This window comes from Caretta caretta, chromosome 1, assembly GCF_965140235.1.
Source record: "Caretta caretta isolate rCarCar2 chromosome 1, rCarCar1.hap1, whole genome shotgun sequence".
NCBI classification, from domain to species: Eukaryota; Metazoa; Chordata; order Testudines; family Cheloniidae; genus Caretta; species Caretta caretta.
The window spans coordinates 113,160,038-113,172,980 of NC_134206.1; the positions used below are offsets into that span (position 1 = coordinate 113,160,038).

The following is a 12,943-nucleotide window of genomic DNA, read 5'->3' on the forward strand; positions in this document are numbered from 1 at the left end:
CAATTTGCTTCTCTGATATACGCAAGATAGTTTGCAGTGTTGTAGCCATGTTGGTATCAGGATATGAGAGAGAGTGTGTAGATGAGATAATCTTTTATTGGGTCAACTTCTTTTGGTGAAAAGTACAAGTTTTCAAGCTCAGGATCAAATTAACTTTTTGTGGACCTGGCGCCAAACGTATTTGTGGGGCATGGCACAGGGGTCGGGAGGGTCGGTCCTCAGAGCGAGGGGCTGGTTGGGGGCAGTGAGACAGGGTATGGTGCGGTGGGAGTGGCCCCGCTTCGTGCTTCCCAGCACAAGGGCACTGTTTACAAACCTGCAGCGCACTGGTCCGCCCTGCATTGCCAGCGTGCCCTTTCCCCTTGGGGGTGGGCCCATGCCACATCACCCCCCTGTTCAGTGCCCCGCCCTTATGCCCAGTGCCCCTTGCCCAGAGACCTCCACCACAGATCCCTATGGCCAGCACTTCCCCTCCCCCCCCGACCACCCAACTGCCCAGCTCCCCCCTTGTAGTCCCACCATCACAGCTGCACAGCAACCCATGAGGGAATTCTGCATCAAAAAATAAAAAATTCTGCACACAATATTTTAAAATTCTACAAATTTTATTTGTCAATAAATAAATGTGGAAGCTCCAGCATTGCAGAGGGGAGCACAGGCCACTGGTTGCATGGAGGTGGGAGATCACCCTCCAGCATCCCACCAGCCCACCCCGGGACAGGGACTCAGCAGTGAGGCTGCACATGACCCTGACACAGCGCAAGGGCCAGGCCTGCCCCAGAAACACCATGTGGGCCTGCCCCTCTGCGCCAGACACACCAGGTATGGACAGGCAGACTCAGTCTGGCAGCGGGATCCAAGTGCAGAGGGACTTAGTGTGGGGAGATCCAGGTTGGGGTAAGAGGGTTCTGGATGTGGGCGGCTCAGTGGGGGATCTGGATGCACAGGGACTCATTGGGGGGGGGGTGCAGGGGCAATAGAACTCTGCAGCAGTGTCCAGGTGAAGGTGGTTGGGGCTCAGCATGGGGTGTCTAGGTGTGGGGAGCTCAGCGGGGGGGAGCAGGGTCTGGGGGCAGGGGAGATGGGGTTCATTTGGGGTGGAGGTCCAGGTGCAGCTGGTTGGGGCTCAATGGGGAGGATGTGTGGGGGACTCATTGGGGTGCTCCAGGTGTAGGGGAGGTGGGGTTTGTCAGGGTGGGGATTTGATGGGCCTGTTTAACGGGGGAGCCCCAGCTCCTGCCCCGGGGATGCTGCATGCTGGGCTCCCACTTCTCCTATCCCCTTCTCTTCCCCATCCAATGCCCCTTCCTCACTGCTCCATCCCCTCCCCATCCCATTCCTCTTCCCCCTCCCTCCCACTGCCTCTTCCCCCATCCCCAGCCCGCCCCCTGCCCTGTCCCACCATGAACACTCACTGTGGTACAAAAAACAGGATGACTCCAAGCACACAGAAGGGGAGCACAACCAACACTAGGACCCAGAAGGCAGCGTCCAGCTGCAAAGTCAGCAGAGCTGAGCAGCACCCTTCTTTTTCAGCTGGGCAGCTCTGCATTCACGGAAATGGGGGGCAGCGGCATGTGACTGCATGTGCCCCCCCACTCCTCGCTTCTGCCCCCCCATATTTAGGGTTGCCAACTTTCTACTTGCACAAAACCGAACACCCCTGCCCCACCCCTTCTCCAAGGCCCTGCTCCAGCTCACTCAATCCTCCCCTCCCTCTGTTGCTCGCTCTCCCCACCCTCACTCCCTTGCTCATTTCCACAGGGCTAGGGCAGGGGGTTGGGGTGCAGGAGGGGATGAGGGCTGAGGGTGCGGGCTCCAGGGTGGGGCCAGAAATGAGTTCAGGGTGCGGGAGGGGGCTCCGGGCTGAGGCAGTGGGTTGGGATGCGGGACGGGGTGAGGGCCCCAGCTGTGGGTGTGGGCTCTGGGGTGGGGCCAGGGATGAGGGGGTTGGGGTGCAGGAGAGGACCCAGGCCTGGGACAGGGGGTTGGGGTGAGGGCTCTGGCTGGGGATGCAGACTCTTGGGTGGAGCTGGGAATGAGGAGTTTGGGGTGCTGGAGGGGGCTCCGGGCTGGGATAGAGGAGTTCAGAGGGCAGAAGGGGGATCAGGGCTGGGGCAGGGGGTTGGGGCACGGGAGGTGGTCAGGAGTGTAGGCTTTGGGTGGTGCTTACCTCAGGCAGCTCCTGGAAGCAGCAGCATGTCCACCCTCTGGCTCCTACGCGGAGGCACAGCCAGGTGGCTCTGTGCTGCCCCATCCGATGTAGCAGCACCCACCCCGCAGCTCCCATTGCCCGGCCAGTGGGAGCTACAGAGCTGGCGCTTGGAGCGGGGGCAGCCTGTGGAGCTCCCTGGTTGCCCCTACACTTAGAAGCCGGAGGGTGGACATGCCGCTGCTTCCAGGAGCCGTGTGGAGCCACGGCAGGTCAGGAGCTTGCCTTAGCCCCACTGCACTGACCGGATTTTTAACAGCCTGGTCAGCAGTGCTGACCGGAGCCACCAGGGTCCCTCTTCGGCTGGGCGTTCCAGTCGAAAATCGGACACCTGGCAACCCTACCCAAACTCAGCCCATGGGCATTCCCAGCCCTCCCACTCCCCTGGCTTCCCTTTGCTTCTTTGTCACTTTCTAAAGGGAAGCAAAGAAATCTGCAGGGGGACCTTTTTTGATTCCCCCAGGAGTACCCCACACAGACCCCCCCCTCCATTGTCCAGTGCCCCCACCCCAATCTCCCAAAGACCCACTCCCCCACGCCCTGCCTGTCCTCCAGCCACAGCCTGCTGAGAAGTGACTATGTCTGCGCATGGGCTGAGCCCCCAGCACAGCTGGGGCCGGTCAGGGATCGCTCTGGCTCCTCGGGAGCAGCACAATCGCCAGGCCAGAGCGTCCCTGGGCTGGGCTCCCTCAGGACCCACTTGCCTGGAGGGGCCCAGCCCACTGCGCTGCCCCCCACCAACTGGCCGAGACTGGCCTGATCCCTGCACTGGTCCCAGACAGCTCAGCCTGGGGAGGTGGGCAGAGTCCCACAGGTGGTGGGAAGCAGAGACTGTCTGAGCCAGAGCTACATTTGCAAATAGAGCAGAGCCCTGGGACCCCCCGAGAGCCTGCTCACCCCAGCTGTGCCACTGGCCCCACACCCACGGGTCAGGCAGGAGGGAGGGAGGTGAGGAAGAGTGAGTGGTGGGTGGGGCCTTGAGTCAGAGCACAGGCAGAGCGGGGAGGGGAGGTGGGGCTACGGTCTGGACACCAGGGCCCCTTCTGAGTGTGGGCCCGGTGCCATGGTCAACCCGGTAATGTTCAGGCTATACACATCTCTTCTTCAAGTCTGGGGAAGGAAGCAGAGTGTCTGAGCTAAATACAAGTTGGGATGGATCTTGTTAAGCAGAAGGGGTAACCCATATTTGAGGTTGTCACTTGAAATAAAGTGGGTAATTGGGGGTTAGATTGTTATGCACAAAGGGTTTGAAGTGGACAATTAAGAGTAGCAGGCAATGTGATGTGTTACAAATTCTTGTAATAAGCCATAAAAGCAGTGTCCCTGTAAAGTCAATGGTTTTTGGTTTGTAGCAAGAGTTATGAATTTAAGTTCCCATGGTCTCCTCTTGAAGGTGTTATGCAGGTTTGATTTGAGGACAAGTATTAAAAGATCGGACATGAAATAACTATGAAAAGCGTTCACCCACAGTGATATGTTGTGTTTGTCTTTTATTGTTTTTCTATGTGAACTCTTTTGAAAGCATAGTGATTTTGGGGGCATTTGATGCCCTGGATGATGTACACTACATGTAATAAGCATGTGTAGAACCTATGGATCTTGAAAGGTGTGTTATGGGAGGTACTGATCTTTGTAGCTGTGGAGATATGTCTTCAGGTTTTGCGTTTGTTGTTCTGGAAGTGTCTGGTGCTGCTTTGAGTTTACATTTAACAGCAAACACTTTGTCCAAACCATGGGAATGGCCATTGGTACTAGGCTGGCTCCACAATATGCCAGCCTCTTCATGGGTCACTTCAAGGAAGAATTTCTGGAAAAATGCACCATGAAAACTAGTGATATTCCTGAGATACATTGATAATAGTTTCATCCTCTGGACAGAAGACCTAAACTCCCTCATAGATTTTCATCACAACTTTAACAACCACCAGCTATCCATCAGACTCTCTGTAGAACACTCCCACACCAGCATCAATTCCCTGGACACCATGATTAGCTTAAACAATGGAACTCTACAAACAGCTATATACAAGAAACCCACGTATCACCACGCTTATCTCCACAGATCCAGCAACCACCCCAGACACACCAAAAAGTGTATTGTCTACAGCCAGCCACTCAAATACCACAGTATTTGCTCCAAAGAGAAAGTCCAGGTTACACACCTAAACACACTTCAAGCCACCTTCACTAAACAAGGACATTCCACCAGAGAAGTAGATCGCATTCTGGAAAGAGACACCAAATACTCTAGGAGAACATTCTTCAATACAGGGGAAAAAGAAGGGAACCTCCCCCCCACCCCCGAAACCACTGACTGCATACCCCTAGCAACACAGTTATATCGACCTACCTCCTGGTATAGTTTCACCTCCGCCTCTTGGGGAGGTGGAGTACCTACGCGATGGGAAAAGCTATCCTGTCGGTGTAGGTAGTGTCTTCACTAAATGCCACGGCAGCACAGTTGCAGTTTTCATAGAATATCAGGGTTGGAAGGGATTTCAGGAGGTCATCTAATCCAACCCCCCTGCTCAAAGCAGGACCAATCCCCAACTAAATCATCCCAGCCAGGGCTTTGTCAAGCCTGACCTTAAAAACTTCTAAGGAAGGAGATTCCACCACCTCCCTAGGTAATGCATTCCAGTGCTTCGCCACCCTCCTAGTGAAAATGTTTTTCCTAATATCCAACCTAAACCTCCCCCACTGCAACTTGAGACCATTACTCCTTGTTCTGTCATCTGCTACCACTGAGAACAGTCTAGATCCATCCTCTTTGGAACCCCCTTTCAGGTAGTTGAAAGCAGCTATCAAATCCCCCTTCATTCTTCTTTTCTGCAGACTAAACAATCCCAGTTCCCTCAGCCTCTCCTCAGAAGTCATGTGTTCCAGTCCCCTAACCATTTTTGTTGCCCTCCACTGGACACTTTCCAATTTTTCCACATCCTTCTTGTAGTGTGGGGCCCAAAACTGGACACAGTACTCCAGATGAAGCCTCACCAATGTCCAATAGAGGGGAATGATCACGTCCCTCGATCTGCTGGCAATGCCCCTACTTATACATCCCAAAATGCCATTGGGCTTCTTGGCAACAAGGGCACACTGTTGACTCATATCCAGCTTCTCGTCCACTGTAACCCCTAGGTCCTTTTCTGCAGAACTGCTGCCTAGCCATTCGGTCCCTAGTCTGTAGCTGTGCATTGGGTTCTTCCGTCCTAAGTGCAGGAATCTGCACTTGTCCTTGTTGAACCTCATCAGATTTCTTTTGGCCCAATCTTCTAATTTGTCTAGGGCCCTCTGTATCCTATCGCTACCCTCCAGCGTATCTACCTCTCCTCCCAGTTTAGTGTCATCTGCAAACTTGCTGAGGGTGCAATCCACACCATCCTCCAGATCATTTATGAAGATATTGAACAAAACCGGCCCGAGGACCGACCCTTGGGGCACTCCACTTGATACCGGCTGCCAACTAGACATAGAGCCATTGATCACTACCCGTTGAGCCCAACAATCTAGCCAGCTCTCTATCCACCTTATAGTCCATTCATCCAGCCCATACTACTTTAACTTGCTGGCAAGAATACTGTGGGAGACCGTGTCAAAAGGTTTGCTAAAGTCAAGGAACAACACGTCCACTGCTTTCCCCTAATCCACAGAGCCAGTTATCTCGTCATAGAAGGCAATTAGATTAGTCAGGCATGACTTGCCCTTGGTGAATCCATGCTGACTGTTCCTGATCACTTTCCTCTCCTCTAAATGCATCAGAATTGATTCCTTGAGGACCTGTTCCATGATTTTTCCAGGGACTGAGGTGAGGCTGACTGGCCTGTAGTTCCCAGGATCCTCCTCCTTCCCTTTTTTAAAGATGGGCACTACATTAGCCTTTTTCCAGTCGTCCGGGACTTCCCCGGATTGCCATGAGTTTTCAAAGATAATGGCCAATGGCTCTGCAATCACATCCGCCAACTCCTTTAGCACTCTCGGATGCAGCGCATCCGGCCCCATGGACTTGTGCTCGTCCAGCTTTTCTAAATAGTCCCGAACCACTTCTTTTTCCACAGAGGGCTGGTCACTTCCTCCCCATGCTGTGCTGCCCAGTGCAGTAGTCTGAGAGTTGACTTGTTCGTGAAGACAGGGGCAAAAAACCCATTGAGTACTTCAGCTTTTTCCACATCCTCTGTCACTAGGTTACCTCTCTCATTCAGTAAGGGGCCCACGCTTTCCTTGACGTCCTTCTTGTTGCTAACATACCTGAAGAAACCCTTCTTGTTACTCTTAACATCTCTTGCTAGCTGCAACTCCAGGTGTGATTTGGCCTTCCTGATTTTACTCCTGCATGCCCGAGCAATATTTTTATACTCTTCCCTGGTCATTTGTTCAATCTTCCACTTCTTGTAAGCTTCTTTTTTGTGTTTAAGATCAGCAAGGATTTCACTGTGAAGCCAAGCTGGTCTCCTGCCATATTTACTATTCTTTCTACACATCGGGATGGTTTGTCCCTGTAACCTCAATAAGGATTCTTTAAAATACAGCCAGCTCTCCTGGACTCCTTTCCTCCATATGTTATTCTCCCAGGGGATCCTGCCCATCAGTTCCCTGAGGGAGTCAAAGTCTGCTTTTCTGAAGTCCAGGGTCCGTATTCTGCTGCTCTCTTTTCTTCCCTGTGTCAGGATCCTGAACTCTACCATCTCATGGTCACTGCCTCCCAGGTTCCCATCCACTTTTGCTTCCCCTACTAATTCTTCCCTATTTGTGAGCAGCAGGTCAAGAAGAGCTCTGCCCCAGTTGGTTCCTCCAAGACTTGCACCAGGAAATTGTCCCCTACACTTTCCAAAAACTTCCTGGATTCTCTGTGCACTGCTGTATTCTCTCGCAGCAGATATCAGGGTGATTGAAGTCTCCCATGAGAACCAGGGCCTGCGATCTAGTAACTTCCGTGAGTTGAAGAAAGCCTTGTCCACCTCATCCCCCTGGTCCGGTGGTCTATAGCAGACTCCCACCACGACATCACCCTTGTTGCTCACACTTCTAAACTTAATCCAGAGACTCTCAGGTTTTTCTGCAGTTTCATACTTGAGCTCTGAGCAGTCATACTGCTCCCTTACATACAATGCAACTCCCCCACCTTTTCTGCCCTGCCTGTCCTTCCTGAACAGTTTATATCCATCCATGACACTACTCCAGTCATGTGAGCTATCCCACCAAGTCTCTGTTATTCCAGTCACATCATAATTCCTTGACTGTGCCAGGACTTCCAGTTCTCCCTGCTTGTTTCCCAGGCTTCTTGCATTTGTGTATAGGCACTTGAGATAACTCGCTGATCGTCTCTCTTTCTCAGTATGAGGCAGGAACCCTTCCCTCTCGCGTGCTCCTGCCTGTGCTTCCTCCCGGTACCCCACTTCCCCACTTACCTCAGGGCTTTGGTCTCCTTCCCCCGGTGAACCTAGTTTAAAGCCCTCCTCACTAGGTTAGCCAGCCTGCTTGCGAAGATGCTCTTCCCTCTCATCGTTAGGTGGAGCCCGTCTCTGCCTAGCACTCCTCCTTCTTGGAACACCATCCCATAGTCAAAGAATCCAAAGTCTTCTCTCCGACACCACCTGCGTAGCCATTTGTTGACTTCCATGATTCAACGGTCTCTACCCAGGCCTTTTTCTTCCACGGGGAGGATGGACGAGAAGACCACTTGCACCTCAAACTCCTTTATGCTTCTTCCCAGAGCCACGTAGTCTGCAGTGATCCGCTCAAGGTCATTCTTGGCAGTATCATTGGTGCCCACGTGGAGAGGCAGGAAGGGGTAGCGATTCGAGGGCTTGATGAGTCTCTGCAGTCTCTCCATCACATCGTGAATCCTAGCTCCTGGCAAGCAGCAGACTTCTCTGTTTTTCTGGTCAGGGCAGCAGATAGATGACTCAGTCCCCCTGAGGAGAGCGTCCCAAGCCTCCTTCTCTTGGGAGCGGTGGTCGTGGAACCCCAAAACCTAGGACAGTGCATCTCATGCCTTCCAATCGGCGGAGTCTTCTTCTGTTCCCTTCCCTCAGATGTATCATGTCGTCCACTCTCAGTTTTGTAAGTGTAGACAACCTCTCAGAGGCTGCTTCCTTCCCCAGACCTGAAGGAGAGCTCTGTGTAGCTCAGAGGACTTGTACTTTCCACTGACAGAAGTTGGTCCAGTAAAAGATATTACCTCACCTACCTTATCTGTCTTGTATGCAAGGTTGGTATTTGGAACTCTTTATGCAACATTACTCTCTGTACCTGAATTCTTCCCAATTCACGACAGTAGTCTTGCAGTTACTTCTAAATACTGCTCCTCAGACTGACCAACCTACAGGGTCACTACTTGCTTGTTAATCTCCCAAGTGTGGCAGTCCATATGGACAGCTTCAACAGAGGTTTTGAGCATGCAGTGGTTCACTCGGATCTGTAACTGCACAGATCCAAAGAGAAATTAAGGCTATGTCTATACTCTGGACCTTATAACAGCACAGCTGTACCGCTGAAGTTGTGCCACTGTAAGGTCTCCTGCGTAGTTGCTTTATGCCAGCAGAAGAGCTCTCTGCTGCCAGCATAATTAAACCACCCCCAACGAGCGGCAGTATATATATTGGTGGGAGACGCTCTCCTGCTGACGTAGCACTGTCCACACTAGCACTTTTGTTGGTGAGGGGTGTGGTTTTTTTCACACCCCTACCAGACAAAAGTTTTGCAGACAGAAGTGCTAGTGTAGACAAAGCCTAAAATGTGTTTCTTCAGAGAACAATTCTTTCAAATAAATAATTAACTCTTGTGATACAACAAATTGTTTTTCTCCGACTACTCAAATTGTAGTCATAGACAGTGGGCTACATACATAGACAGCCATCTGATGGCTTTCTGACCATCTAGTTTTAGGGAGATAGAAGTCTTAGATATTCTGCCCAACAAGTCCTAATTTTCGAATGCTCTACTAATGTTTCCCTCTTCTCAGAGGTTCCAATATCAAAGAGCTTCCCAACTCCAGTTTATATCAAGCTATTGTTTTTCTTTACTCAGCTCAGTGATGATTGGATACTCCTCTGTTGAACCATAAAGGGGGCCCTCTCTTCAGAAATGTTACCTGTGGATGCCTCAATTTTTGATCCATATAAAATATTTCCTGATGCAAATCTAGTGCCCTATTTAGTTCTTGCAATTTATTGGCTCCAGCATTAAGTTACCCATGTGTCTCCCTGTTAATTTTTAATACGAATTAAAATCTGTATACATGTCATCCTAAATGTTTTTTTTTTTAAAGTTGTTTGAGCCTTTTTTGCAAATACATATAAATATGTGATTGTACTTCAAAAGTTTCTTTTACTTAAAGTTTTTTTTAACAGGACTATGGTGCCCCTGTGGTTGATTTATGAAGCAGTGTTTTAAGAACTCAAGATATGTAAGAAATCTACAATGATAACAACATGCAAGCTACCTATGTAGCTTACAAAGTTTGCTTTAGTATTAGTGAGTGTTTTCCTTTGGCAAGGCTACCACCTTGTGTCGCTAGTTGGAAATGCAATTTTTGTGCTTTGGTTAACAGCTGCAGGCTAAATTTGAACACCTTAAACGACTTCACCAAGAAGAGAGGATGAAGCTGGAGGAAAAAAGAAAACTCCTGGAAGATGATATGATTGCATTCAATAAAAGAAAAGCTGCTACTGAGTTACTTCAAGCACAGGCATTTGCATCTACACCTAGCGTTAGTTTGAAAAAAGACAAGGACCGTAAAAAGTAAGTGCTAACTAGCAGTCTAGCTAGGATATCAATAGAGAAAAAAGTCTTCACATTTCAAAGAGTTCTTTAGTCATAACCAAGCTTCAGTCATTTTAATAAACAGTGTGAATATGTTATCTTTTATATGATGAGAATTAAAGTATGAATAATCATTATGCTTGAGTCATTGGCTCAAATAACTTCGCTATTTTGACTGATCTGAGGAGCTGCTGTATATTCCATGAGAGTTCTTTTTTTCAATAAGGGATCCAGGTTTTCGGCTTGAACTCCTGTGCTTTGATGTCAGAGATCATGAAATTGTGAACGTGCAGGAACAGAGTGAGAAGTTAGAAAGGGACAGAAACTCACACAGGGAATTCCAGAAATAGCAGTTGGATGCAATTGTCAAGTGTTATGGGTTTAGGGTATGTGTTAGTTTCAAAAGTTGTAGAAAATGTAGAATTGATCTTTATAGTTACTACTTTTATCTTGCATTTCTTCTTTTATTCTTTGTGTTATCATATGCTATGCTATTTTCTAGTAAAGAGTGAAGCCAATGTGGATCTTTGCCAGTGCTAAACAGTAATCTTTGCTGGGTCAATGGCACTCATTGGCTTGTAATCCTCCAATGCCTCCTCGCCACTGAGGAACCAGTTACTCTGCCATAGTTGTGACTGTATCATCACATACATTACAAACAAGTATTTTCAGGATTTTGTAACGTGGTCATACAGTTGTGCTGTATCCTGAATATGGCCCACATTTTTTCACTTTTGGAGCCAATTGACTTTTGTCTTGTGAAAACTTGAAAAAGTTGTGGAGTTACAGGGGTCCTTTAAAAACAGAACTCCCAAATAACTCATTAAAACAAATGTGTTTTCACAAAGTAAATGGATGCACACAAAATATGTTTTAACTTTGAGTGTGACAAAAACAAACATCATAAAATTAATCATTTTTTTCCTTGATGGTGGATTACAGTTTAACTGTAAATAACTGTCTGCTTTGTTGTTTGTGTCAGTCTTATTGAAATTGAAAGTTCAATTTTTATCTGATATGCAGCTGTATGTCACTGGCCAACTGCTATGCATAATTTTAGAAGTTATATGGGCACACACATTCCCATGAATGCTGGAGCAAGACCAGGCTTGACTTTTTCTGTGTATACATGAGTATTCTATTTCTACTTCACCTTCTCAAAATTGCATCTTATAAATAATGTAGCTACTTTCTTTTCCCTTCATGTAGTCTTCTGTAAGAATTGTACATGAAAATGGATTTATTAAAATTGAATTATTAACTATGCCATTATGAATAATTCTTGAGTATAAAGTTTTTAATTTTCTTTATATTTACTAATGTATACTAATGTATTTTTCTGTTTCATTTCCAGCTTTATGTAATACAGAGGATTATGGAAAGCAAATGTTAAAAATTATACAAGTAAGCTATAGTTTCCTATGCTTTTTCTTTTTCTTCTGTATTTCTTACCAAACAAGAATTTGGAAAATGGCCATTACTACTGCAAGTTACAGAAGAAAAGTATATGGTCAATATGCATACAGCATTGTAAGTTACTGTCACATTAATATAATTTAATGAACATTTCCATTAAGCAGCTACGTTGATATGCCCTTATACTTTATGTGCATATGGCCAAGTCACATTTAAGTGCATTGTACCAAAGAAAATATCTCTGCCGTAAACAGTTTTCATTCATAATATGAATGCTGTAGTAGAGAAGTATTCAGTGAAGATATATATTATATTATAGCCTTTTGAAAGTAATTTTGATACATTATGTTTACTTACTAAACAGCACTTAATGTAACTTCTGAAGTGTTTTGAAATGTATTAAATATTTAAATCTGCTCAAATAACCACTTATTAATTTTGCTGACAATGGTTTGTTTTTTATAGAAACACTGTCCTGATTTTGTGATCTAAGCTTTCTAATGAAAACAAATTATGGTCTTCAGTGCTGTAGTGTTGCATGCTAATATATTTGTAGTTGACATTACTAATTGAAGACCAAGTCATTTAAAAATATGGTCTAATCTACTTTCATCTGCTTTTCAGTCTTTGGCCTCTTTACATGTATTCCGTGGTTCAGAAGCTGGGCAGTTTTAAAATTAACTGGGCTATTAAAGACACTCGAGTAACTTTACAAACACGAATAGTCCCATTTATTTCAATGAGACTACTTGCGTGCATAAGTTAAACACGTGTATAACTGTTTCCAGGATTGGAGCCTTACTTTATTTGTATCTCTTTACTACATAAAGACAAACTGTTTAGTGTCTTACAGAAAAGGTTGAAGAATCATTTTTTAAAAACAAACTTCAGAAAGTAGCCGTAGCTTTGTAGTGTTAAAATTATGTCATACAACTAGAACAGATGGCTAAACTTCCCTTTTGTTAACTTCAGCATCTTTAGGTTAAAGCACATTTAAAACAATCCTTATATTTTAAAAGTCCCCAATAACTATTTATCTGCAATAGTCTATAGACAATGTAATTCTCCAAAGATGACTTGTATATTACTATTTTTTAAATAAAATATTAGTTGCTAAAATGTGTCTAAATTGCTTTAAATCCTACTTTTGTGTGTGGTGGTGTTAGACACACAGGGTGAGACTTCACGTTACTCTTAAAAATAAACTAAAGTAGGACAGTTGCAATTTTTCAAACATTTTTCTTAAACAAATGATTTACTGGCCAAAATAAAATTTTAGTTCTGGCACATTGGCTCAAGAAGTCAGACTGGTTCATAAACTGTTACTGTGCTTAAGCTCTGGCCCTTCTGAGTTTATTTAGACTGGGGAGATAATGCACACAAAGATAAGATAAGGTGATAGGAGGGGAGGAGAATAATGGAAAGGAGTAGTATAATAGGAGATGAAGTGTAGCTTGGAAAAGTCCATAACTGCCTTTGTGTGCACTTGCCCTGAAATATAAGATACTGGATAAGTGTTGGTGTGTGCACTTGAATATCTAACAGTACAACAGA

The 12,943-nt window shown here is 46.6% G+C and overlaps 1 protein-coding gene across 2 annotated transcripts in view; it reads left to right on the forward strand.

The window, feature by feature from the left end:
• SEPTIN10 (septin 10) overlaps positions 1-12,508 on the forward strand; it is a 50,839-nt gene extending 38,331 nt beyond the window's left edge. The window contains exons 9-10 of one of the 2 annotated variants that reach the window (XM_048856394.2): positions 9,762-9,952; positions 11,328-12,508. In XM_048856394.2, coding sequence (XP_048712351.1) covers positions 9,762-9,952; positions 11,328-11,337 — 201 coding nt within the window. In that variant the 3' untranslated portion in view covers positions 11,338-12,508. Of the gene's footprint in view, positions 1-9,761; positions 9,953-10,199; positions 10,406-11,327 lie in introns of those variants that run through there. The other variant, XM_048856403.2, reaches the window with a different exon arrangement.
• The last annotated feature ends 435 nt before the right edge of the window (positions 12,509-12,943 follow it).